This window comes from Lissotriton vulgaris, chromosome 2_1, assembly GCF_964263255.1.
Source record: "Lissotriton vulgaris chromosome 2_1, aLisVul1.2, whole genome shotgun sequence".
Classification (NCBI taxonomy): Eukaryota; Metazoa; Chordata; class Amphibia; order Caudata; family Salamandridae; genus Lissotriton; species Lissotriton vulgaris.
This window is the reverse complement of record NC_141687.1, coordinates 818,841,562-818,869,305: the sequence shown is the minus strand read 5'-3', so window position 1 is coordinate 818,869,305 and position 27,744 is coordinate 818,841,562. Positions and strand designations below refer to the sequence as shown.

The 27,744-nt window shown below is 46.6% G+C and overlaps 1 protein-coding gene across 8 annotated transcripts in view; it reads left to right on the top strand.

Annotated features, from left to right (window-relative positions):
• The window catches only part of CWC22 (CWC22 spliceosome associated protein), a 466,526-nt gene that overhangs the window by 300,229 nt on the left and 138,553 nt on the right, over positions 1–27,744 (top strand). For all 8 annotated transcript variants that reach the window (XM_086956220.1, XM_086956217.1, XM_086956216.1 and 5 more), the window contains 7 exons: positions 2,590–2,643; positions 3,301–3,436; positions 3,560–3,766; positions 4,143–4,205; positions 5,578–5,676; positions 9,362–9,443; positions 11,262–11,322. In XM_086956220.1, coding sequence (XP_086812346.1) covers positions 2,590–2,643; positions 3,301–3,436; positions 3,560–3,766; positions 4,143–4,205; positions 5,578–5,676; positions 9,362–9,443; positions 11,262–11,322 — 702 coding nt within the window. The remainder of the gene's footprint in view (positions 1–2,589; positions 2,644–3,300; positions 3,437–3,559; positions 3,767–4,142; positions 4,206–5,577; positions 5,677–9,361; positions 9,444–11,261; positions 11,323–27,744) is intronic.

Sequence of the window (27,744 nt, the reverse complement as noted above, 5' to 3'; positions counted from 1 at the left end):
TGGGAGGACTGCCAGCCTTTCTCCAAAGACCCAGAAACTCCTGTTGAGTAGCCAAGCTGCTTCCTTGTACCCTGCAGATACCCCAAGAGACCTGTGAGGAGTCTGGATCGGCAAAACCGGACACTGAAAAGCACTACTGCACCCTAGCCACTTAGCCGTAGTTGAAGTGGGCCTACGCTGCCAGCGTGGTCCTCAAACCCTCCAGAGACGAAGCTCACCTTGGGTTTGCCAACTGTGGATTTCTCGATGCCGCCTGCTGCCTCTTTGTGCATGCTCCCTCTACCTCTAATGTCTTCGGTGACAAAACCAACACCTCAAAACACCTCTGCACCCGGATGCCCTGCCCATGGAGAAGAGGACAAACTGTGTTCCCACGTCCACGAGCATCGTGAGACCTGACCCCTCTTGGTTGTTTATTTTCAACTGGCCTTTCAGTCCCTGCCTGCAGCAACTCTGTGATCGGACCTATCCCCATAGACTTACGGTCACCCGACACTGTATTGCACCTCTGCTGTCGACTGCCCTTGTGCTGCCCGAGGTGACCTGTTGGTGTTGCCTTGGACCTTGCCCCATTCTCACCTTAAGTCCTGAAGGTTGGTCCCTTAAGTCATTGTAAAGTACATGTAAGCAGTATATGTCGTTACTCTATAATATAACATTTTCGCTTCAGAAATTGCAGTGTATTGCTTTTAGAAAGCTATAAATAATTCTCGAAACATACTTACTTGATTTTGATCATCTTAATGCCAAAAATGATATAGAGGTAAGTGTTATTTTTAAAAATTGGTGTGGATCTCCTTATTGAGTCGCGTTTACCATTTGCTATCTATGTGTATTGCAGATGTCTAACACTCCTCTCTGATAAGTCTTAGGCTGCTCAACTTCACTACCCCCTAAGAGAGCACCTTGGGATTGCTAGAGCAAGGCCCTGTCCAGTTGTAGGGGATACCTGGACTCTTTGCACAGCATACTGCTTTTTGGTATACTATATAGAGAGGCAGATTCCTACATTCAGTGATTGAAGCACCTTGACTATGTTAGTGCAAAATCAATTAAGCGTCCATGTCAGGGATGTCACCGTGGTTTCTGCTTACAGAAGTCTGCATCACCTAAGGATTTCCAACAGCAATAGAGCTTCGACCATTAATGACTTCCTCCCTTGAGAGGGTTCTCAATTGTGAAAGATTGAATGTGCCACAATCTGAGGAACCTGTTTCAAAATGCTCCCTCATTGTCCTTGCTGTAAATTCTCTTGGCTTATAGTGCATCATAAACTGCTAAATGTGAGGGATTATCTTCATACTACTCTTCAAAGACAATGCCTGGGAAGAGAACTGAATGTTCTCTATTTTCTTTCCAATTATTCTTGTATGACTCCCAATTATTGCTGTTGTACTGAGACTGCCAAGAGTTTCATTGCACCAATCTCTTTCAGTTTAAGTGCCATAAACCTATAATTCTCACTGCAAGAAACCTCTTTCCCTTTTTTATTAATTACCACTATCACATATTCTTCAAAGTTCCTTAGAAAGTCCTTCAGTTTGAGGTTTTGGTATACAGTCTCTAGATTTTCTGTTGGAGAGATTGCTAAAATTATTGAGACTTTGTCTATTTTAGAATATTAATAATAATCATCATTTCCTAATGGTTTCATTCAGTTCATTTGGGTCTGCTGTTGTACGTATGTGTCAAGGAAGAATATTCCAAAACTTCACAGTATTTTAGGTTTGTTTTTTCTACATGGAATGAATTATCTTTGCGTTTTGTTATACCTGCTGTACCTTATATTGAACTGAGAGGCAGGATTTTCATAGCAGATAGTCTCCTCACTTTCTGAGCTCTGCCCTGCATCAAATGAGATAGAAATGCTAGATTTTGAGTACCGCTTTTCCATGACGCAAATGGCTGCCACAAGGCCTGTAGAATGAAGCAATGGTTTATTTAGTGAAATACTAGATAAGAGGGTGGCAGAGAACTGTTGTGCAAATTCGCAATTAACAGAAACAGACACAAAATAAAAGATCTTTTTCAAAGAATAGTACCCCTAGGTTTGCATGAGGGCCTGTAAACAAATTTACCTAACTTGCATAAATTCAGCGTTCAAGAGTTGAATGTAGTAAGTTGCAAATATTTGTTTTTTGGGATTAGGGAGCAGAGTATGTATTTTTACTTTGACCTCAGTCATTCTATTGCTTCTATCTTCTTCACCTTCTTGAATGCCCTTTGACTGCCTCTCTGCCTTTGTGATGAGAGTTTGTTCTTCATAGAAAGCATTTTGTTTCTGGCAATCTACCTGTTACTTTTTCATATATTTATTATAAATGTCTTCAAGGGAAGGAGTTGTCTTCATAGCCAGAGGTTCAAATAATTTGAGCACCTTGGGTTATGTGCTCTGAAGTTATGTTGCCTCCTAACTGACTTATCCTATGTGAAGTTTGGAAATTATGGGTAGAGTTAACATTGATACTGAAGAGAGTATCCAGGGTTTTTCTTCTATCTTTAAAAGCACCAAATTTCGCTTACAAGATTTAGCACCTATATTTATTAACGTTAATTTAAGGTTGACTGTTATATGTGCTTCTTTTCCAGACCCAGTGTTTGACTGCTTCTAAGTTTGTGGCCCATCTAATCAATCAGAATGTGGTAAGATTGTTTTGCTTTGTTTTTCCATTTATCTTGCCATGAGTACGTTGATTTGCTATTCAGCAGTGTCTCTTTATGGATCTGTAAGGCTGTGTTTCAAGTCAAGAATAAGATTATGCATAATAGAGTTTCACACGCTCTGCTCAGCACTTACTTTAAGTCAAAGTCGCCCTGTAAAATACCCCCAAACACCATCTGAAACTTATTTCTTCAAAAACATCTCCAAAGGCTATTTTAAATCTTTTATGCCATATGTTTGTTTTATTTGTAACTAATTTTGAGATTATTTATTAAGGTTAAACATGTTAATTTTGGTTTTATTGGGGCTTTAGTTAAGGCTATAATTGTAATTTATAAACATAATAAGCTAGTCTAAAAATGAAAAATTGTTCTGTCTTGTTGAACATGTAGTGCCAATATTTTTGTAGCCCAAGTTGGCAAAGTGCTGTTGGCTAGAAACTAAGGGATGACAAAAGGTATAACACATGACATGCAGTCACTTTATATGTATTTATTTCTTAAAGCACAAGCTTATTCTGGTTTTACAGAAGCCCAGTTTATAATTTGTGTAATGTAGTAGACGACAAATGGCTTGTTAGGAGCAGAATACACACTAACCATACATTTTAAAATTTACTAATTACTTTTTCCATTTAGGCCCATGAGGTTCTGGCTTTGGAAATGCTTACTTTGCTTCTTGAAAGACCTACAGATGACAGTGTGGAAGTTGCAATTGGATTTGTGAAGGAAAGTGGACTTAAATTAACTCAAGTGTCACCAAGAGGCATTAATGGTAAGGTAATGGAATGTTTAATTACATGCTCATGTTTAGACCGCATTCGACAAATATGTTAATTGAACATCTGCAGTTTAATTACTTTTGTTACTCAACATTTACTGCTTCTATTTTTTAAAGCTATATTTGAACGCCTGCGCAACATTCTTCATGAATCAGAAATCGACAAGCGTGTACAATACATGATTGAAGTTATGTTTGCTGTGCGCAAAGATGGCTTCAAGGATCACCCCGTTATTCCAGAAGGATTGGATCTTGTGGAAGAAGAGGATCAATTTACTCACATGCTTCCATTAGAGGACGAATATAATCCGGAGGATGTTCTTAGTAAGTCAATGTGCTTCTTACTGCCTGTTCTTATACTGTTGAAATGTACTGTCCTTTTCCTACCAGTAGATTGTCTTCTGTATTAAATGCATGTTAAAAATAAAATACAGTGCCAGTTAAATTGTCAATATTCCAAAACGTCTTGTTATGGTTAATATTGTGGTGCATATTTAGTGTCCTGGAGCAGAGTGTCAAAATAGCTTTGAGTAATGAGTTGCAGAATGACATTCGCTGCAAACCATTGATGTATCCACAATATCTGATAAATATGCCACTTCTTTTGAATGCAGTGACTCTTATTTAATTTAATAAAACATTTGTGTATTTAAGTTGATGTCTACTTTTTTAATATGTCCTTCTTTTTTCCTAACTTAAGATGTGTTCAAAATGGATCCACAGTTTCTGGAAAATGAAGAAAAATACAAAAGTATCAAAAAAGGTAAGAGCATACCCTCAATATATCGTTGTTTTGTTCAAAAACACAATTTCATATTTATAAAATGATTAATTAATAAACATATAGCAATACGCAACGGTGTCGTTTATTGAGCAGAAATATTTTAATCAAAAATTAATCATAATGTGCATATTTTGTAATTTTTAAATAGCTGTTATTTGGAACTCAGAATTTATATTTTGAGCCACAGTGTCTATATGTCACTTTTACTGGACACAATAGAACAGTATTTAACACAAATTAAAAGATTTGCATTTTGACAAACAAATATTGTAGGTCCTCGTAGGACTTAATTATGTGTTGCCTTTGAGACCTCTTTTTCAGTTTCACAATACTATTTTTTCCAAACAATTAATACATGATATACATACATAGAGGTTTTTTTGGGTGAGTGGGCTTCATCCATTTGTTTGTAAAACTATCATTCATATTTTGCTTCTGCCCACGACAGCATACAGCATTGGGCAGTGGATCAACCCACTTTACTCATTGGCTTTTTTTCCATTTGAGTGGCTTACAAAGCCTTTGCACATTGTTCACATATCCCTGAAATACATTCTTTCTCTTATTTGACAATGATGGCTTTATATTCTTTATTCCTATACATAGTGGTTATTTATTATGCCTGCACATAAAGTTCGAATTTAAATGGTGGTTCCTTTCTACAGTTGTAACTGTGTATTGACATTATAACATTGTAACTGCATGCAAATATGACTGCTTGGTTAGGTCTTGATTTAATCTTCTCTTCTTCATAAACAATAATAATAAAATGTATTGCAGAACTGAAAGATTCTTTAACTAAACCGAACTAGTACAGCAGTCTCATCAGTAAATGTTATTTTAAATTACATTTTGTGTTACTAGCATATGGCATCCACGTGTAGGTGGTGGCATTATTTCTTTTACTCTTTCTGGCATAGGCTTGCAGTAACGTTTTTCTAAAACGTAACCATCGTACTTGCTTGCCAATCCTGTTGCCCTTGCTGTTGCTTGTTCTGCCTTCGTGTTTAACGCCAAAGAAACAATAGAACAAATGGAGACAAGCAGTTCATGTATCTAAAGTTAAGTTGATGAGGTTATTCTCAGATTTTTTATTGTTGTCTATGTTGGGCTGCCACCCAAAGCTGTAGGTTTCTGAGTTCAAGTTGATTCTAAAAATATTTTTCGCCAATTGACTCTCATTTGCATAACAAGCAAGAGAAGCCTCTATATCCCTGATTTATAATTTGATAGGCTTATATTTTCACTTCCACTTTTTTCTGACTGTATTTGTAGCAGTTCTGGAATAGCATTGTTTTAGTCCATAAATCGATTAGACCTGTTTCAACGTGTCTTTTTTTGTTTGCTCAAGAAATACTTGACGAAGGGGACAGTGACTCTGATGGTGATGAAGAGGCTGGAAGCAGCGAAGAGGATAGTGAGGATGAAGAAACTGAAAACAATGAGCAGGGTAAGTATTTTACAAGCTTATTTTTCATTGTTTACTAATTGTTAGAGAAATCTTCATATTTCACACCTAATCCATGTGGTTGTCTTACAACTTGCAAAACATGTAATTGGCTGTTTCACAGCTAATATAAAGTGTTACTTTTAAACTACTGTAGAGCTTTTATTTATCAGCATTCAACTTCGTACTGTAATTTATGACAGTATTATGCTGTTGTATTGCTGTGTTTCTGAAGTCGAAAGCAAAATTAATGCTAAACCTTACTGGTCTAAATTATACTTGTTCACATATTCCTGCATATTTTAAGCACATTAAAGAACCAGTAGAGTGATTTAGAGCTCCCCACAATACCACCCCTGGACATTGTCACATCCTGAGGCTCAAGGCTTCAGTCTGTCATTCAGTATGTAGCAGCTATTCAAATGCTATTCAGATAATGTCTTTTCTTGGTAAAAGCCAAAGACCATGACATTTGTATCACGCAAACTCTCACAGAAACATACTCTGACGAACTGCCAGAAAGGATATGGGGTGCTGTGGGTACCAGTGGGTTCACAACTACCAACAGTGTATGTGGTATGAGCCAACAGATTGCAAGTAGAGCAAGAGGTATGTTCCAGGGATATCAGCAAGGGCTCTTGGTTCAGCTCCTGACAGGATTCGAAAAGCACCAGTTAAATGAGTTGTTGCTTAGGCGACACCGGTGGGTGAGGGACACACTTCCAAAGTGAATACAGGGTATCATTGTAGTCTATCACGAGTGGAAACTGATTACAGACTCTATTGACTACTGAGGGACTTGTGCCTGCACCGTTTATTTTAGCTGTCATACACTGTCTGCTGGAGGCACACCAGGTCCTAAAGTGCCCTTTGGAGAGGGCCACATCCTGCTCTGGCCAGTTATGAGGTCAAGGCATGCAGTGAAAGAGACATCTGTAGGGGCGGTCAGGCCCCACAAGTTATAGACTTCGATCCTTAATGGTTTCTCCACTGCTGACCTTCTCTTAGAGAGACCCAGGAGTCCGCATGGAGGAGATAGACTACTATGCTAATTTATTGCGTGAGAACGTGTGGAGAGCAAAGGCTTGAAATATGTGCCCAGGCCATGCACAATCTTTTGCTACACAGAGGGCTGCTGTGGGGTTGACAGAGCCTGTGTCGCTGCTCTTCCCCATTTCCCTACCTCCCTGGTTGATATAATCACAACTAACTATCTTCTGTATGACTCCAGGTTCCAGAACGCCTTGCACAGTGTACCAGCTCCCTCTCATTTTATAGATATTCTTATAACCAAGATTAGACCGTAAGGTGAACGTTTGTACTGATATTGTTGGCCTCCTAGAGCAACACTTTGGAATTTATGATATTTTTCCTTGATTGATATAGGAAATTATGGAATTATGCATCCTGTAGGTGTACAGAACTTCTCTGGTCTCCAATAGAATTACCTCAAACGTTTGCTGTCATCACTTCTTTCAGACTTACTCATTCCCAGCCTGGAAGGAGTGATTTGAGTCAGCAATATTTGCTAGTGCTCTTTCCTAGGTCAATGTATTCTTGTCTTTTATACCATATAAATTACACAGCAGTATCAGGATTGTTTCCTTACTTAGTTCATTTGGAAAGTTTTTATTTTTTCGAAAGATGGTCTTGATTACATTCTTCTCATGAATTCACTTTCCAGATCAAAACTTTTCAATAGTCATGATGATAGCACCCGGACTGGTCCACACAAGTGTTAGGTCATCACTTTGCTCATTCTAATGTCATAATGTTTTTTTTTGCCTTATGTGTATTTCTCTTTTCACTTGTCTATTTATGTGTACTTGTGTGCACAATCATTCATTTATAGGTCTGTCTACACTACACTAGCACTTTGTTGTTAAGCTAAATTTTGTTAGAAATTAATGTAGTTATTTTTTCTGGAATGTACGAAATAGGCATGCTGTCAGTTTGCCACAGTCCACTGTCTGGATTTACCATATTACCAATATCCTCCCTGGACTGGTATGTGGTTCACTAGTATGTAAAAACACAATAGGCAAAGTCTTAAATAATTTTTACTGCACGCTTTTGTGTAAAATACAATATCCTTATAGTTCTGAATACCCAAACAAAAAATGCTTTTTTATATAGAAACATTTGCTGAGGTTCTCCTCCGACAGATAAGCTAATTCTAATTATATGTTATATTGTCTTGTATATTAGCATAAAGAAAAGACAAGCCTCTAACTTGTCTTTTCAACATATCATGCCATCCATTGCTTCAACACAATGCCAGTCAGCCTTTTTCATTTCCAACTGCTTTAATGTACAGGTACCGCATGGGCAACAACGAGGAAGCTGAAGGGGGAAGGGGAAGGCCCTTGGCCTGTAGCCACCACCAGAAGAAAGACTTTGTAAAATAGCATGCTTAGAGTTTTTCTTTACCACTAGCAGTGCTGGGTCCCTTTTGCCTTATTTCTTAATGGTTACAGCAAACAAATGATGGACGGAATGCTGACAATGCAAACATTCTCCCCCGGTCAAAAGATCTGGGTTAAATCCATTGTTCTTTTGCCCACTATGCCACTCCAGTTTGGACCCAGCCATATGCAAATCAGTCCTGACCCTGTGCCCCATCGGAACAGTCTAGACCGAACTGCCAGGCCTGGACCTGAAACCAGCATCCTGGGATCGGTTTCAGGGTATGTCACCCTTCTTCAGCTAGGCTAGCTTTAATCCAGTGGCACAGTGAGCAAGGGACCCACGTCTGGGCATACCCATCCCACTTAGGGCGAAAAGTGTTACAGCAAACAAATGATGGACGGAATGCTGACAATGCAAACATTCTCCCCCACTCAAAACTGTAGCACTTATCACCCTAAGTGGGATGGGTATGCCCAGACGTGGGTCCCATGCTCACCGTCCCACTGGATTCAAGCTAGCCTGGCTGAATCAGGATGCTTGTTTCGGTCCAGGGAGAACTTGGCGAGGCAGTTCAGTCTGGACTGTTCCAATGGGGCACAGGGTCAAGACTGATTTGCATAAGTTTGGGTCCAAACTGGGGTGGCGTTCTGGGCAAAAGAACAATCGACTTAACCCAGATCTTTTGACTTGGCGAGAATGTTTGCATTGTCAGCATTCTGCCCATCAATTGGTTGTTGTCACACTATTCGCCCTAAGTGGGAGGGGTATGCCTAGACGTGGGTCTCTTGCTTACTGTGCCACTGGATTCAAACTAGCCTGTTTGAACCAGGATGCTTGTTTCCGGTCCAGGAAGGACCTGGCCTGGCAGTTTGGTCTGGACTGTTCCCATGGGGCGCAGGGTCAAGACTGATTTGAATATAGCTGGGTCTAAACTGGGGTGGCGTAGTGGGCAAAAGAACGATGGATTTAACCCAGATCTTTTTACTGGGAAAGAATGCTTGCATTGTCAGCATTCTGTCCATCATTTGTTTGCTGCAAGACTTATTTCTTAATGGTGCATGGTACAGGGGCACAAAGAAGGGAGGAAGCTATTTCTTTCTGCCAGTGAGTGTCACAGACTTCACATTCCCCAACTAAGCATCTTTTAGAGACCGATATGTGACTTCTAGACAGTGCAACGCAAATGATGCAAAAAATACATTATTTATTAATCAGTAATGTGTTTTCACATCTAACAACTGTTGTTTGATTGAAATAGCATTATTACTTTTCTTCTCAGATGAAAAAGTGACCATCTTTGATAAAACGGAAATTAACTTGGTTGCATTTCGTCGTACGATTTATCTTGCTATTCAGTCAAGGTAAGACGGTTTTAAATGTACACACTTTTTATTACAGCATACTGGTTTTTGTAATATAGAGTGCAGATTTAGAATTTGGACTGTCTCTATGATTTGACCGCAGACGCTTTCTTCAGGTTGGTACAATAAATATGCATGCATAATACAGATTTTGTATTACTGAATCATGGGAGTCTTCATCAATATATGTTAGAATAATTCCCCGCTGCGTGCTTGGGCCCAGAACAATTTCTGTAAATGTATTGTCCATTGAAATGTCACACAGAGTGTCAGTGTCCATCAGTTCTTATGATAAGAAGCCCACCATAATAGCATGTCCCAGGATACTTTTTCCTGGAAATAAACAGATGAACACCTAATGAGATTTTTCAAGGCTTCGTTGCAGCATCTGATGTGCAGGAAAGGTGTGAAAGTGAATACAAATGAAAGAAAAGTGCAGGCTTACATTAAAAGGTCGGAAAAAGCGTCCTGTCTCCCTATGCCCTCTACTGGCAGTTGCCTCATTCTATTTTTCCAGTTCCTATGAGTAGAATCTCAGAGCTTGTGTGAGGTTTCATACCTCTATTTCTTTTTGTACGAAAAATTGATAGCAAAACTTTGATTTTACATTTTCACTTGATATCTTTCACATCATTCTATGGAATAAAGTGTTTTTTCTGTTTTTACATGTTTTCTCCATTTTTATCTTGTCATTTCCAATGGAAAAGATATACATTTGTGTGCATTATCAGACTGTAAGTAAGTCTTCTGAGTGGGGGTACCTTCAGGTTATTTTGCTGCATTGCAGTATGCATTGCTGATAAGCGCATCATTAAAATTCCTTTATCTTAAAGTACTAAAGGCCTGATATACTTAGAGACAAGCCGCTAAAAGTGGTCACAACCTATATACTAATGGGTGACTTGGCAAAATCTGCAGTCACTGGGTGTTGCAGCAGAACCTACCTAATGATTATTAATTAATCGGGCTGCTATTTATGCTGTTGGAACCCCTTGTCGTTGGCTGCAAACACAGGGCTGTTGGTATGCTAGGAATGGCGACCACCATCCCTGTGATTGCATTCCCAAACTTGAAACTCTTTAAAGGAACCTGTTTCCCTTAAAGAAACTGCTGCTTTTCATCACCACCCCCTTATTTGAATCGATTTTGGCCACCATAAGTGTGGCAGGGTATACTCAGACATGAGTCCCTTGCTCACTGCACCACCAGGATTCAAGCAAGCCGGGCCGACGACGGCTGAAATGCCAGAAACCGGTCCCCGGAAGCTTGTCTCCTTTCCGGTGAAGAATTGGCTTGGTAGTTTGGTCTGCCCTGTTCCCATGAGGCACTGGGTCAGACTAATTTGCATATAGCCAGGCTCTGAACTGGGGTGATGCAGTGAGCTAAATAACGGTGATGGATCAAGCCCTGATCTCTTGACTGGGTAAGAGTGGTCTGCTTAATTCAGACACTCTCTTCATCACCACCCACCAGAGGGAAAGCAGGAAGTGCATCGTATGCTATCCCACAGTAATTTGTTGATGTACCTCGTAAGGTTGCAATGCAGTAGCATTACTTCCAGTGAGAAACTGAACATAGAAAATATGTGGTCATTAAAGTGTGTGTTAATCTAATGTTCTTTCATGTTTAAAAATTAGACTATTCTATACATTCCCATGCTGTGAACTATCCAGACAAGCCATTAGCATTTAAACCTGAGTTACTACATAGAATGTAGTATGCAGTACACCACAGTGCAACAATTCTAAAACACATCAAGCAGTGTTTCCAGCATTGTTGAAGAAATAGTAAATAAAAACTTTTTGTTGTTGTTTCCAGTTTAGATTTTGAAGAGTGTGCTCACAAATTGATAAAGATGGAATTTCCTGACAGTCAAACAGTAAGTTTGAGCATTTTGATCATAACTTTTTCTGATATTTAATTGTCACCACAATAATCAGTTAGCTGTTATACAACTCAGACACAATTCTCTGGTACCATTGTAGGTTGTTTTTTTAAAAAGTTTAAATCTTTTTATTGAAGGATAACGTAGCGCCATACAATGCACATTATAGTCATGCCACTTACACATGTTGGCCCACAACCGGGGCTTGAAACACAAAGGATTATGCGCAATAGCGGTAATTTCCATCGTGTCGGGAAAGAAAAGGCATTGAACCAAGAAAACTGCAGAACCAAAGCCCAGAAGGAAGAACCACCCCCCCCCAACAGTAGCCCACCCCACCTCTCCCGACCCCCCCCCCTGCCCCTTTCCTCCCCGTCCAGTGCTCCCCACATTCCCTCTACAGCTCGTTCACGTCGATCTCGCACCCCCTCTGACTCAAGCGCCACAAGAGTCTTTAGCTGCGGGCGCTGTAAGGCGTAATAGTCTGACATAACGGGGACAGGTTATCTCCGTGAATTCTATTAGCAACAGAGCTCTGAAAGGTTGCCAGAGCTCCTCGAATTGGTCTCCCTTTCCTGCAGCAGTAAGGGACAGCTTTTCCATACCCAACACTTGCCTCATCCTGTGGAGCCAGCCCGTAGTGGAAGGGACGTTAGTAGTGCGCCAATGTGTGAGGATATTTTGCAGTGCTGATCCCAGGGCTATGGCCATTTGGCGGCCCCTACGTGAGCGCAGTGGGTAGGTTAATCCATTAGGAAGGCCTAACAGTACATAGGCCGGGAATCGGGGTATTTCTGTCTGAAAGTGTGTCTACCTTGTCTAATATATGTGTCCAGTACGATTGGATGAGCGGGCAGTCCCACAAGATGTGTACCAAGGTTCCGATTTGCCCACACCCCCTCCAGCAGAGTTTGTCACTGGAAGGGTCCATTTCGATACTTTTGTAAACGTCTCAGTGAGCCCCATGTGCTATGCTGAGTGACGTGCTCTGTATGCGATGTTCTCCCACTCTTTATGGCTTGGGGATCTACCCAGTTCTTTCTCCCATCGTACCCTGCTCGGGCTCTAGATGTGTGTGGGTGGCGTCTGAATCAATTTAAAGAGGTCTGAAATGAGTTTAGAGTTAGATGTGCGTGAGAAAAGCCAACGCTCATACGAAGTGAACCGCCTATCAGCCGATTCTCGGACTTGCGGCTGCAGCGCCAAATGTCGAACCTGCATATATCTCATTCGTTCCGATTCAGTGAAGCTATATTCCTGCTTAAAGAGCTGGAAAGGGAGCACTCCATCTGGCCCGTACACATGGTACAGGAAGCGGCAACCTGCTGGCCAGGTGTGTGAGCGGGGAAGGGTGGTCAGGCCGTGAAGGGCATTAGTAGCATCCCAGACCTCCAGAGGGACCCTCGTTATGTAGGAAGCCTAGAGGTTAGCCGGTCTATGAACCCGTGACAGAAATGGGATCTCCTGCAGTGGGCGCCCCGGCACTGCTTGGTCCTGAAAGAGCCAATGCTTGTCAGACACCCACTTACTCCACTCCACCAAATAGCGCAATTGTGTTGCTTGGAAATATTTCTGCAGATCAGGAATACCTAATTCTCCCGCCTCTGGGGCCAGGGTGGCGAGCGTTCTCTTCAGTCTGGGGTCCGACCTTGCCAAATAAATTGAGCCAGGTCCGATTGGGTTTGCTTTATCCAGCCCGCGGGGGGCCAGAGCGGAAGGGCACGGAAGAGATATAAATTTTGCGGCAATACGGTCATCTTGACTGCCGCTATACGGCCCAACCATGACAGGGGGAGATGTCTCCATCTGTCTAACTCTCCCCGAATGCGGTTACGCAGTGTAGTGTAATTGGCATTGGCCATTCTGGTGAGAGTCAGAGCGAGCTATATTCCCAAATACGGGACTGTATCAGCGGCCCATTGAACCGGGAGAAGGTCTTGTAGGTAAGTCCGTGTCGGAGCCCTGAGGGACAGGTCCAGTGCTATCGACTTTTCAGTGTTCATCTTGAATCCAGACACCCCGGCAAATGCCTCCAGTTCAGCAATCCAAGCCGGTCGCCCCGTACGCGGATGGTCCAGAGTAAGTAGGACGTCGTCCGCATAAAGACTAATGGTGTGGAGGTCGCCACCGAATTTCACGCCGATAGCATCTTGACGCTGCCGAATCCTGTGTGCATGGGGCTCCATATATAGGGCGAAGAGGAGCAGTGACAACAGGCACCCCTGCCTCGTACCCCTCTCAATTGGAAACACGGTCGATGTATAGCCGTTAACTCTCACCACTGCAGTGGGAGCTCTGTAGCAGTTGAAAATCAGTGTCCGAAATTTTTCCCCCATCCCGATTCTTTCCATTACCATGTCCAGATAAGGCCAGTGGACACGGTAGAAAGCTTTCTCAGCGTTGACTGCTAGTATCATGTGTTCCCCAGGTATGCGGGAGGCTTTCTTAATTAGGTGAACTACCCTTTTCGTGTTGTCCACCGTCTGCCGATCAGGTACAAACCCCGCCTGATCGGGGTCCACCAGGCCCGGCAAATGGGCAGCAAGCCGCGTTGCGAGGATGCTAGTGTACAGCTTAAGGTCTACATTAAGGAGGGAAATCGGCCGATATGCACCGCATTTAGCTCTGTCTTTTCCCGGTTTCGGGATGACTGATATGGAGGCACGCAGGAGATCCGGTGGGATAGCTCCTGGCGTAGTGAACGAATTAAATAGGCCGGTGAGCAACGGTGCTAGGGTGGTGCAGAAGGTTTTGTAGAATGAAGAGGAATAGCCGTCTGGTCCAGGTGCTTTCCCTGCCTTCAGACGTGCGATAGCTGCAATTACTTCCTCGACGCGATTGTCCCTTTCCAGCCAAGCTGTCTGTTCCGGCGCGAGAGACGGGAGTATAACTGTGTCTAAATATTGTTCCGCTGCAGTGGCATTCGGAGGTGTGCCCTTACAGAGCTAAGCATAAAAATCTCGAAATGTCTCCGCAATGTGCGCATCATCGGTCACTATAGATCCGTCAGTGCAGGTTATTTCCTTCACCTTCTGCTGTTGCCACTCTACTCTGAGTCGATTAGCTAGTTAGCGACCGCACCTATCTCCTCCTGTGTAGTAGGCATGTTTCAGCCTTAATGCCGCATATTCCGCACGGTCCGTGTCTAGAGCTGCAAGGTGACTACCTGCTACCTTAAGTTGTTTCCAAATTCTCGGGGCCCCCGTCCTTTGGTGCATATGTTCGAGCTCTTGCACTTTCAGGCTAAGCTCTTCTCTTTTTTCCTGTCGCAGGCGGTTTTCGGCTGAGGAGATGGCAATGAATTCCCCTCGAAGGACCGCTTTTAAGGCGGCCCATTGGGTTTCCAGTGTGGTATCCGCGTTTGCATTGTGACATAGGAAGTCCTGGATCGATGCCTGAACCTGTTTTACCAGGTCCTGCCTGTGTAAAAGTGTGTCGCGAAGTCGCCACACTCTAGGGACTGGGATAGGTGGTGGAGCGGTGACTGTCATGGTGACTGGCGCGTGATCTGACAGCGCTATAACTCCCATATCCACCGAGGTGGTGAGAGAGCTCACTGGACTCGTGACCTAAAAGTGGTCAATGCGAGCGTACGACTTATGAGCCGCAGAGTAATAAGAGTACTCCCTTTCTCCGGGGTGGTGCTGCCTCCACAGGCCGTGAAGGTCAAGGTCATGCAGCCTGCCGATGCATGAAGTAGAAAGGCTTCCAGCATGGTAGGAACGTTGGTTAGACCTATCAAGTGTGGCGTCAAAGACGATGTTTAGGTCCCCGCCCAGTATTATGTGTCTGTCCGAGGTCACCGTAATACCTGTGAGGGCCGTATGTAGGAATTTCTCCTGTCCATCATTGGGGCAATATATGGAGCCGATTGTGAAAGTCAGTCCCCCCAGGGCGGCGCGGTACGCTAGGAGCCTGCCCTTCAGCTCCGCAATTTTGTGGAGGACCTCCCCTTTGAAGTGTCGTGCCACCAGGAGAGCTACTCCAGCAGTTTTGGTGGATCCGGAAGAGAAATGCTGTCTCGGGAATGCTCGCGAGAGGAGTGTGTGGCAATCCCGGACCAATAGGTGCGTCTCCTGGAGGAGGCAGATATCAGCGTGTGTGTTCTCCAAATAAGAGCGGATCGCCCGCCTCTTAACAGGGATGTTGAGACCCCTTACATTCAAAGTCAATATCCTAAAGGTGTTAGGCATCCTGGTGTGTGAGGTAGCGAAGTGAGGCTGTTTTGCCTGGTGAGTGGCCCAAGGTGAGGGGAGGGCGACTTTTAGACTATATTGAGGTGCAACCCAGAATATGTACACAAGAATTGAGCACCCCGTCGTCCCCCTCCGTCTCCATTCCCCAACTCCCACCCGGAACCCTCCCGAACCCCAACTAGAAACCCCGCAATGAACAAATTGTGCTGGGCCAGTCACAACCTAGTTCAGACCCATGGAGGAAGTCAGTCATGGGAAACGTGGCACCTGCAACCTTCGTAGCCCACCACCAGCCCCTGGTAGACCCGATGCAAAAGTAGAGCTATAAAAAAGAGGAATCCCCTCCCCTTGTGTTTGGTTCGAAGAGAAGTCTCACTCCGGAGCTGCAGTGTCTCTGGATACCTCTTGGATGGCAGCCGCTTGTTCCTGCGCTACCGTGGCGGGGTCCGGCTTTCGGGCCCCCCTGGATGACCGCCTGCGTCTTACACGTTGCCATCCGTCTCTGGTGGATCGGGATGATCTGTCTTGTGATGGGCCAATCAGGTCGGAACTGCCTGCATGGTCTTCCTCCAGATCTATGCCTAGAAGAGCACATGTGTCCTTCAGGGACCGGAACTGCTGCAAAACCCCATTCCACTTGAAGACAAGGTGAAAGGGATGGCCCCAAGAGTACGGAATCCCCTTATCCTGCAGGAACGTCGTGACAATTTTGAAGGTCCTCTTTTTCTGTAGGGTGATTGCTGAGAGATCTTGAAACAAGGCCACTGGTTGTCCTTGGTAACGGAGTGGGTGCTTCAGGCGTGCTTCCTTCATGATGCGTTCCTTCAGTGGGAAGTTGGGGAGAAATGCCAAAATGTCCGGGGGTGGGGGGGAGGGGGGGCGGATGCCCGGCGATCAAGGCCCACCCTGTGAGCTCTGTCAATGCGAATGTTGAAGTCCTCACTTTCCCCCAAAACTTCTCTGCATGTAAGTATCCAGTGATATCTTCCCCCTCCGATTTGGACGGTACTCCACGGACCCTTATGTTATTGCGCCGGGCGCGGTTTTCAAGGTCCTCCCCGTGGGCCTGTAAGTCCAGTTGCTGTTCCTGCAGTCGGCGCACCTCCTGCTGCAAGTGTACCATCTCCTCACAGCGCGACTGCTCAGTGCCCTCTACCGCCGCTTCCCTCTCTCCCAGACCGTCCACTTCTCGCCGCAGTTCCCGATGTTCACCGGCCATATCCTGCTTCAAAGTCTGGAAGTCCTCACGCAGCGAATTGAAGAGGGACTCCATGAAGGCTTTGGTGATTGGTGTATTCCCGTTGTCGTGTTCTATGAGGCCCTTAGTTGCTGCTGTCGCTCCTGATGGGCTCTTCTCTCCCTTGGCGGGTCCCTTCGCCAACATCTCCGGTATGGTGCGACCACCTCGCCGCTGGGACCCCGACATGGCTGAGCGCGAAATGTCAGCCACCGGGTATGCTGGACTGCGGCAGTCCCTCAAGATAGATAATGCTGCTGCACTAGGCAAGGTGCACCCGGAGAGCACTGACCCTGTCACTCCTCAGGACCACTCCGGCTGCGTGGTCCTCCCCCTGAGGGTCGCGTTCACCAGTAGCCGCGACCTCCTGGCCAACCGCCCCCCGGCGCGGTCTCACCTCCGCGGCGCTGTGTCTGAGAGCCAGATGTCCGTCTCCAGTCCAGAGCCCTCGGGTCGGTACAGGTACCCCACTGCTGCCGCCGCTCCTCTGTGCTCCTTCCTGCTACCACCGGCCCTTAGTCTCCCAGGCTTGTACTTTTAGGGGGCCGGGCCTTGGTCTTGGAACTGCGGCGGTCTACTTCCTGGTGTGGCGGGCTTCTGTGTGTCTATGCCCAGGCGAGGCGGGCCCCCCTGCAGCGTATCCCCAGTTCTGGGTGGGGTATGCAGCGGGTCTTGGTCGCGTCCTGGGGGTGGGGGCATTGTATCCCTTGCTGGATCCCAGGCCGGTCTCTGCACCACGCCACTCCCGTCGCTCCTCCTGTAGCCCGGGCCCGTGGGACTAGGCTTTGGCTCCGGCGTAGACCCACCACCACCAGTGCAGCTGCTGTGCTTGCCCGGCCTCCTCTCCTGCCCTCAGGCCGTCTGTGCTGTACGAGGCGCTGTGAGGGCCCCCCGTCCGCCTCCCGGGGGTTCCCTCCGATCAGTTGCTACGGCTGCTGCGCTTCCGCAGGAATAGGCCCAGAAGCCAGGGCCTCGATTTTGGCGCTCCCGGGAGCCGCCACACCCCGGGCCGGATGTGCCTCCCACACGCTCACCTCAGCCTGGCGTGATGCGAGTGCCGCCTCTCGGTGTCTCCGCCACTCCGGGCTCTCGCCGCCACTCCGCCCTGAGACCCGTTCTCTCTCCGGGCCTGGGCACTCCTTCTCCGGCGGTGCGGTGCTCAGCGACCGTCAGCTCTAGCGGGAGTATGGTCACTCCAATGAGAGACGCCGCCAGGCAGCCGTCACCAGTCCCCCGGTGATATGAGGGTGATCGCTGTGGCCCCTGGAGTCTGGGCTGTAAGGGGCCGTTATTGGGGAAGGGATTCGTGCTGATTTGGGCCGGGAACCAGGTCTAGTCTCGGGAGCTTCACAGACGCACGTCTGCTCCGGTCGCCATCTTGACCATGCCCCCAGGTTGGTTTTTTTTGTCAGATGTAAGACAATGTAGCCACTGGAAGTGGAAGAAGTTGGGAAGGTCTTGTCCACATTATATTTCTAAAGTTATCACATTTGGTTTTTATTTATTTTTAAGTTATGCTTCTTGAAATGTGACCACTTATTTCTGGTATACCTGTATAAAAAATACAAGAAATGTTTACTTCAAGTTCCTTCATGAATAATTTATTAAGCAAGGCTGTCTTAAGGCAAGTTTTTATTAAACTAGTAGTAAAACGTGAGAGAGAAAGTTTTTTCGCACAATTAACCTTCTCAATCACTTGTCCTATACTAAATCCCCCTCATTGCAATCCTATTAATTTGTTTGTGTGAGGAGTGTACATTGTTTTTTTTGAGGAGGCTGAGTAATGGTAATAATGTCAAAGTAAGCTATGAGAAAATGGGTGACATCAAATAATTTACATTTAGTAGTTCACACCATTCTTGCCCACACTCATGCTGTGTAATACTGGTGCAGCCACTTTTTGGAAACATGCTACAGATACCTTTTTCCGTCAATATATGACAAAAACAATGCAATCATGAACGTACTAGGGACAACTCAGTAACATTAATTGTCTTCCATGAAACAGCATGAAGCTCAGAAGCACTCCAGGGAGTCAGATTTAAATGGTTTCCAATCTTTTATTATTCAGTTATTCAGAATGTTCACTTGATCAATTCTTTGATACCCTTGGGACCTGTTCCTTGCAAGAGACTTAAATGTGGTCTATCAAGGTACAGGACATCTCTTTGTGAAAGTTGAAAACTATGGATTTACTTGAAATAGACCAGTGGGGTGGAGCATATGACAGATACATAGTAGTAGGATTGCATGAGTGAGAAAGTTTGAGTGCTGGACCCACAGCACCAAATCTGGATGCCACTTGTAGCACAGTAGAAGGTAGAGGGCAATGATTACTTCCCCAGACAGTGGACTTTAATTGTCTGCATTTCTGTAGTTAAGGGTGGAGACCTGGACACTGAAGAGTGGACAGCGGATTCAGAGATGCCCTTAGAAATTCCATGTAGATTGTGTTAGCAAGGAGCTGCTGATCAGTTCTTCCTGAGCGCTGTTACTTAGTAGTTGGTAGGGTTGAGAAGTTAGGCTGCAATTTCTGTTGTTTAGGGATGAAGAGTTATTAGACAGGGCCTGCTCTTTTCTCTCTCTCTCATTACTACTTCAGGAAGTCTGATTACAGCTAGGTGCAGAGATCTCACACTTCATTGTGCTCCCAATGTGAGTGCTTTTACTTGGAACCATCACCAGTGCTCTCTGCTGAGAGAGCCATCACTTTGCCCAAAGACTCTGTCTGGCGAGTGTGCTGGAAATTACTTTTGAAAGAGAACCACATCCACTGCCTGGAAATCTTTATAAAAGTGGGAACCAAACCACCCCACTTTTGTTCTAGCTCAAATTCTTCTTGACCAAGGATTGGAGTTCTCTGCAAAGTATTCAAAGAGCTTCCTTGTAGCTGTGGCCGGTGTCTGTATGCTAGCAGTCTCCCGGAGATGAGGAGAAATTGCCTGAAGTCAACAGTTTCTGTAGGAAGAGCTGAGGATCTACCTGAATAATCTAGAATTATGCCTGCCTACCGAGTAAAAGGAAGGAGTGCACTTGGCTCTGCAGGGAAAGACTGGCCAGGAGAGGACGATCAATGTGTTCCCAGGGTATAGAGCATGTAGAGAGAGCTGACCATCCAGACAGAGCGACCCAGAAGGAACCCTTGCTGTGAAGGGGTCCCCAGGCCACTGCAAGGTCTTTAGGAGCTGAAAATAAGACTCTATCTGAGCATGATATTGTTTGTTGCCTGTGAGTCTGCTGTGGGGGGAGTGACAGATGCTGTTGCTGACAGTGAGAAGGAAATTTAATCAATGCTAAAGTAGGAAGCTCCAAACTTGCTCTGAGGATGCAACTGCCCCAGACACCACGAAGAATACTTGGCCTGGAAGTACGTTGAACTGCCATTCTGTAGCCAGCACTGCAGAAGACTGGTCGTGCTCTGTAAGCCTGCACCAGAACCAGTCCTGTGAAGATTGTCTTGCTCATGGTAGTTGCTGCAGTGATCTACATAGGAGTCATCAAGCCCATGAGGGAGAAAACACCACATGCACCAGCCACTACTGTATAGCTGCCGATCACCAACAAGTAACTGTGGGACTGAGCTGAATATAATGATGAAAAAGAGACTGAGATGCACAGACATATATATCTGCCATGCCTGTTAGAGACTTTTTAGTACAAAAGCTTCTAAAGCAGAGTTTCTCAAACTGAAAGTACAAGTAATAAATAAAGATTCCATTACATTTTGTATTTATCTTGTCACATTTGCTGTGCTTCAAAGGCAGAGGTTTAATGTCAGGCTATGTCTTCTGACAGATTGCTGCTTACTTATTCCTTTACCATGGAAATTGGTGTTAACAAACTTTGAAAATGTGAATGATGTGACAATCTTCCTGGGGCAGAGGGAGTGCTAAAGGAAAGACTTTTCTTGTAACACAACAAAATATAAATACTCGTTAATGAACTGTACAAGTTCTACAGTTATGAAAGCAAAAATGAAACTATTTTTCTGTAATTCTGCAGTGTGTTGGAAACAGTGGTTTTAATAGGATCAAACAAATCAAGACACATTACTTGGTGATGCACAGAAATTATAAATATTTACTGAAATCTACTACCCCTTGCGTGCTCATGATGGCACCACGCCATCATGAGTCACGGTAGCCATGTGCTCATGACGGCGTGGTGCCGTCATGCCTCTGCTGCTCCGCCCACGCTGCACTAATTCCCTGTCTGTGCGGGCGCCTGAATGAGCGGGCGGAGTCATGGCAGCACCACGCTGTCATGAGCACACGCCGCCTGTGACTCATGACAGAGTAGACCCCGCACCGCGGCGAAGGGGTTAATGAGCGTGGAATGTAGTTTTATCAGTAAAACTGTAAGTCTGTGCAAATTTAGTGGCCATTTCAATTAATGGAATATGTGCTGTCTATAAATGACACTGTGGTACCACACAATGCTTTTTGTTAAGTTTAAAAAAATCACCCACCTCCTGTCCATTACAGCTAGATGGGTTGTGAAAGATAGTCGTCCTAAAAAATTGGGACGATGTTTGAAAATGTTTGGGAAACACTGTGCTAAAGACATTGAACTGATTTCATGAGAACTTTTTAAGTGATCTGCATCTTAACCTGATCCGTGCTTTTGCCTTAGTATAGTGGGGATAGTAATTCCTGCAACTGAAATATAGCTGGAGGAAAGACAGCTACTGGGTAAGTGTAGTGTCTCATGTTGAAAATGAGGCTTCTGACAACCCCATGTGGTGTATTAATTGGATTAAGAAGTATGTAGTTCTGCTGTGAGATTAAAAGTTCTTTGTTTTTCATAAAGATAAGCACTGGGCTAGACATTACCTAATTTTGCCTGATGTTTGACTGTTGAGTTCTGAGCTCTTCCCCCAACATCATATCTCTGAAAAGCCTAAAACTGCTTTCCCTTGCTACCCTGTTTGTCAAGTGCAGAAAGAGTTGTACTTGACTCAGCTTGTCTCCTCCCCCCATTATTTTCAGAGCCCTTTGTGCTAGCTGTTCTTTCTAGAATGGGGATCGGAAAATAATATTTAGTTATGGGCTAGCTGCATGTGTTTCTGTTCCCTATTGTTGCAAGTTGTTAATTAACAACCCTAGAACAACTCATTCTACCATATGCATACGTCTTTACTTGGCTCTCTTTTGTCGGTTTGTACTCAATGGGTACTAAACCGATCAACGGCTGAACCTAGGGAAGGTTTGTTTTATCATAATGTTAGATAAATGAAAAATTATATATTATTAAATTATGTGGTGTGACAGCAAGAGGCTAGATGGGCCTGGCATTTTGATCTTCTGTTACTATTGATCTATTTTTATGTAGTGGAGAAGTGTGGCTAGTGGAGAAGTGTGGCTCACTGATTAGAGCGGCAGACCCTGATGCAGAGGTCTGGCCCGGGACCAGAGTTCAATTCCCGACGCGGCAGGGTCCTGAGCCCAAAATGTCCATGGACTCGATAATTCTCGCCTCGGTGCCTATTCTAATCATGGGGTCCCACACTGCAACTCTGGGCAATAGCTTGCTTAATCTCCACTACGGCGGCCCACCCGCTGCGGGATGCCTGGCTTTCACCTTGGGTATGCCCAGTAGGGGTTATCTCACAGGGAAAAAGCCAGGACTGGTTCCCAAGGCAAGCGCCTTGATGCCTTCGGGTGATACGTGCACTATATAAGTTGCAATACATTTACATTTAGCATGCATCCCAATTATGGTGCATCTGGCATTTATGAATCCTGTTGAGTCATACTAGTTCAACAGTCTGCACCATAATTGTGGGGCATCACAGAAGGACTCTGTTATATAAGAGTGAATGGTAGACCTATTTACTGTATTGCATCTTAGAGTAAGGAGGGACCCAGAACAGGACTGGGATACATAGGAAGCCTGGAGATGTGTGAGGAAAGTTTGACATTTGATATTATTGAAGGCTGTGAAAACCTAGTGCAGCATCAGTTGCTCAATGTCGTCTTCAAAAACCAATTTGTTTAAAAGTTGTTCAGCAGGTCAGTGAAGACTGATGTGGTGGTCTTAGTAGGATAGAACCTTCATTGTTATCTGGCAGATCTGAAAGAGACACGTTATTGATAGATTTCTTACCTTAGAATTACCCTCAGGCGTCAGACTGGATCCGTCAGCAGTACCCCTGCGCGTCGGAAGGTGGCGCTGTGCCTCTCCACGTACGTCGTAGGAGTCGTGAACTCCGGGATGACGCCGCGGCAGCTACTTCGACGTCGCCCTCATGCTCTGACGTCAGTTCTTTATTTTTTCACACCAGCAGGCGCAGATCCAGAGAGAGCGGTACCCGCAATCAACTTTTGACTGAGTTTTTGGGGACTTTTGTCTCTGTCTTTTGAGTCTTTGACTCCTGGTTTATACGGATGCTTGGTGTTTAGGGATGCCCGGTTTCAAGTCTTGCAAGGTTTATGATGTCGTGACAGAACCACACCGCAAGTGTCTCTACTGACTGGGTCGCGACCACGACCCCGTGTCGTGCCCTGACTGCCGGACCATAGCTCTGAAAACTTTTCAGAAGAGGTTACGAAAGTTGCTTGAGGCCAGGGAGTTGGCTCTGTGCTGTTCAAGGTCCCAGTCCCATGGGCGGTCGAGGGACCAGTCTCGGAGCCACCTCCATCGTTCGACGAAGTCTTCGCACTCGGGGTCAGGTAAGACGGAACATAAGAAGTCGAAGAAGCAATGTCACTCTTCGCTTTCCCCCAGCCTGTCCCGCGACACAGCTCAGGGTGGTGCCTCCCCCACGGCTCCAGCGGAACCTACGCAGTCGCCGTTGGCCTACCCGCCCTTCCCGGGTCAGTCAGCGAATCTGGCGACTCTGGGCCAGAGGCCCACCTCTTTGGGCCGTCGGTCCCCGCCGGCATACCTTTGGGCCCCACGGGTTCGACTGGGGGTCCTCACCCTTCTTTGTCGGCGGCTCTGGCCCCAACGGCTCCGGCCGATGTCATCCCCGGCTTCTAACCCGACGTGGAGACTCTCCAGACTGGTGTCGATCGACACTGATTCCGACGCCGATGGGGAATTATTATCCCTATCTCCATCCTCCTCACCTGCCCAGCGGGTTATGGAGGACGGGACGGACTGGGAGGGGGTCTGAAGACCCGGACTGGACAGGGGATTTAGGGGACGCCGGTGATCTGGATTTCTCACCAGAGCCTGGCACACTGTCTCCTTCTACCGTGGCTACAGAGGAGAGTGGTACTTGTTCAGTAGTGTTGCGTAAGGCAGCAGAGGCTCTCCACCTCGAGCTCCTACAGTGGCCGTCAGGACTAACCTCCTGACAGAAGTACTTAGGCCGGCGGCTTCCTCTGCGGAGCCGCTGCTACCCTTTAATGATGCACTTTCAGACGTCCTTTTGGGCACCTGTTCCAGGCTCAACACAGGGGCTCCTGTGGATAGGAACGTGGCCTGACACCATCGCCCAGCCCCGGGCGACCGAATTGTCCTCTCCCAACACCCTACCCCTGAGAGCTTGGTTGTCCAAGCCTCCGCGTCCCCAAACGCATTCCCTTCCCCACCTCCGGACAGGGAATCCAAGAAACTGGAGCAGTTTGGGAAGAAGATGTTCTCTTTCACCAGTTCAGGGTTGTGGTCTAAACAAGCATGCCTCTTGGGCCATTATTCTCACACTGTGTGGGACACGGTGTCGCAGGTGCTGCCTCAGTTTCCGGAGGAGGCCGGGATGGTGCTGTACTAAGCTATTGCTGAGGGGAGAGATGCAGTCAAGTTCGCCGAATCGCTGGGCCGAGCGATTTCTACGACAGGCTGAGGACCACTGGCTTTTCAGGGGGTGTCCAGAACACTCTAATTGACATGCTCATTGATGGCACTTGCCTTTTTGGCGACAAGGCAGATAGTGCGTTGGAGCGCTTTAAGGACTCGCGGGCTAGGGCAAAGTCCTTAGGCCTTTCCATGACGCGCACTCCTTCGGGGTCTGCTTTTTGCTCCTTTCGTGGCCAAGGAAGGGGCGCCCAGACACGTTTGTTTCAAAGCCACAGGCCTGCGCAGCAACAGTCTCAGCGCAGCCGCGGAGGTGGGACCCGCTGAGGTATGTCACGGGGCCAGCGGGCGGGTCAGTCCACTGCCTCCCCTGCCACCACTGCCTCCAAACCTTCCTAGTTCGGTGTTTCAGGCCCACCACACGCCAGTGGGAGGCAGGATTCGCCATCACCTCCCCCAATGGCACACCATCACTTCGGACAGGTGGGTTTTACAGATTGTTCGAAGGGGCTACTCCCTCCCCTTCGAGACCACCCCTCCAGCCATGCCACCTCAGTACCAACGCATGTTGGGAGATCACTTGGCACTTCTCCAGCAGGAAGTTGCAGCCCTCTTGGTCAAGGGGACCATCGAGCGCGTTCCGATGCCAGAAGTAGGTTGTGGTTGTTACTCCCACTACTTCGTGGTTCCAAAGAAGGACAAGGGCCTGCGTCCCATCTTAGACCTTCGGAAGGAGAAGTTCAAGATGCTCATACTTGCTCAGGTCTTGTCTGCCTTAGACCCGCAAGACTTGGATGGTAGCATTGTACTTGCAGGTCGCTTATTTTCATATCCCCGTCCTGCTGGCACACAGGCGTTACCTGCGGTTCACCGTAGGCCACGAGCACTTTCAGCTCACCCTGCTCCCTTTTGGCCTTACCAGCGCCCCTCGGATGTTCACGAAAGTGATGGCAGTGGTCGCAGCTCATCTGCGCAGATCACAGGTTTCAGTCTTCCCCTATCTCGACGACTGGTTGTTGAAGGCGGGCTCGCCCCTGGCATTCGTCTCCCACCTTCAGACTACGGCCGACCTCCTGCATTTGCAGGGATTCTCCATCAATGTGCCGAAGTCGCACCTAATTCCCTCTCAGAAGCTCCTCTTCATCGGAGCGGTTCTGGACACAGCACAGTTTTGGGTTTATCCTCCCAAACAGCGAGTCTGGGACATTTGGGCTTTGATTCTGATCTTTCTGCCCTTGTCCTGGGTTTTGGCCAAGATGACCTTGAGGCTGCTGGGCCTCGTGGCCTCCTGCATCCTGCTGACCAATCATGCTAGATAGCATATGTGAGCTCTGCAGTGGGACCTGAAGTTCCTGTGAGCACAGCATCAAGGGGACCTGTCCGAGTACGTCCAGACCTCGAAGGGCACTGCACAACAGTTGCAGTGGTGGCTCACGAACCGGCATTGGGTCAGCGGCAGATCACTCTCCCTTCCCCAATCGGAGCACACAGTGGTGATGGACGTGTCCCTCCTGGGATGGGGCGGCCACTTGGGAGAGGTGGAGATCAGAGGCCTCTGGTCACCGGTTGAGTCCAGGCTCCATATCAATCTTCTGGAGCTCGGGCGATCCTACTTGCACTGAAGCCATTCCTTCCCTCTGTCAAGGGGAGAGTAGTGCAGGTGTTCATAGACATCACCATCACTGCAACAAGCAAGGCGGGGTGGGGTCGTGGACCCTATGTCAGGAGGCTCTGTGTCTCTGGACATGGCTGGCACGTCAAGGCATTTCTTTGGTGGTTTAACATTTTGCAGGTTCTTTGAACGCCAGAGCGGACTAACTCTGCAGCAGGTGCATGATGGATCACGAATGGAGTCTTCACTCGTATGTGGCGCAAGGTCTCTTTCAACAGTGGGGAGAGCCTTGGTTAGATCTATACGCCACCGAAGAGATCGTGCAATGTCGGCAGTTCTGCGTGTTAGAATTTCCAAAGCGGCACTTGCTCGGCGGCGCTTTTCGTCACAAGTGGAGTTACGGTCTATTGTACACCTTTCAGCCTATACCACTTCTACCCAGAGTGCTGAAGAAGATCGGGTGCGACTGGGCCCAAGTAATTCTTGTGGCCCCAGACGGGGCTCGAAGACTTTGGTATCCCGAGGTACTCAGTATGACCTTAGATCTCCCGATCCAACTGCCTCTTCAGTAGGATCTTCTATCGCAGCAGCAGTGCACGGTCCTCCACCGGAACCTGTCCAGCCTCCACCTCCTTGTGTGGAGATTGAGCGGAGGCAGTTGATTCCATTTGACTGGCCTCCTGAAGTCTGTGATATCATTCTGGCAGTCAGGCGTCCCCCCACTAAATCGGTAAACACCTGCAGGTGGAACAAATTTGTGGCATGGTGCACAGCAAAGGCTGTAGATCCCCTTTCTGCCCCTCTTTCAGAAGTCCTTTTGTTCCTTTTTTCTTTGACCGGGCAGGGCTCAGCTCTTGGTACTATTAAGGGCTACCTTTCAGCAATTTCGGTCTTTCTCAGGCTCCCTGATCAGCCCTCTCTTTTCAAGTTCCCTGTCGTAAATAGATTTCTTAACTGCATTAATCTCCTTTTCCCTCCTATTCCGTTTGTGATGCCGCAGTGGGACTTGAATCTGGTTCTCACTTATTTGATGTGCACATTTTGAGCTGCTTCCCAATTGTCCTCCTCGTTTACTGGCTTTAAAGACTGCTTTCCTGGTTGCCATCACCTCTGCTAGGCGCGTGCGTGAGCTCCAGGCTCTTTCCTGTAAACCTCCTTTTCTGTCTGTTAATCCAGACAAGGTTGTGCTCCGCCCTCGTCCTTCCTTCTTGCCAAATGTTGTTACTGCCTTCCACATCGAGCAAACTATCACCTTGCTCAATCTTTCCTTCCGCCTCCGCACCCTTCCAGAGAGGAAGAGAGGCTCCACCGTTTGGACCCAAAACGTGCGCTCTCATTTTACCTGAATGGCACACAACAGTTCCGGGTGGATGACCAGCTCTCTGTTGGCTACTTAATTGCCAAGAAAGGCCGGGCTGTACACAAAAGGACTATCTCCCGCTGGGTTGTCTTGTGTATAAAAGCCTGTTATTCTCTGGCTAAAAAGGAGCCTCCGGTGGGGCTACATGCCCATTCCACCAGGGCGACAGCAGCTACTACTGCATTGGGATGTGGTGTCTCCCTGCAAGACATCTGTCAGGCAGCCATGTGGGCCTCGCTGCACACTTTTACTAAGAGCTATTGCCTTGACA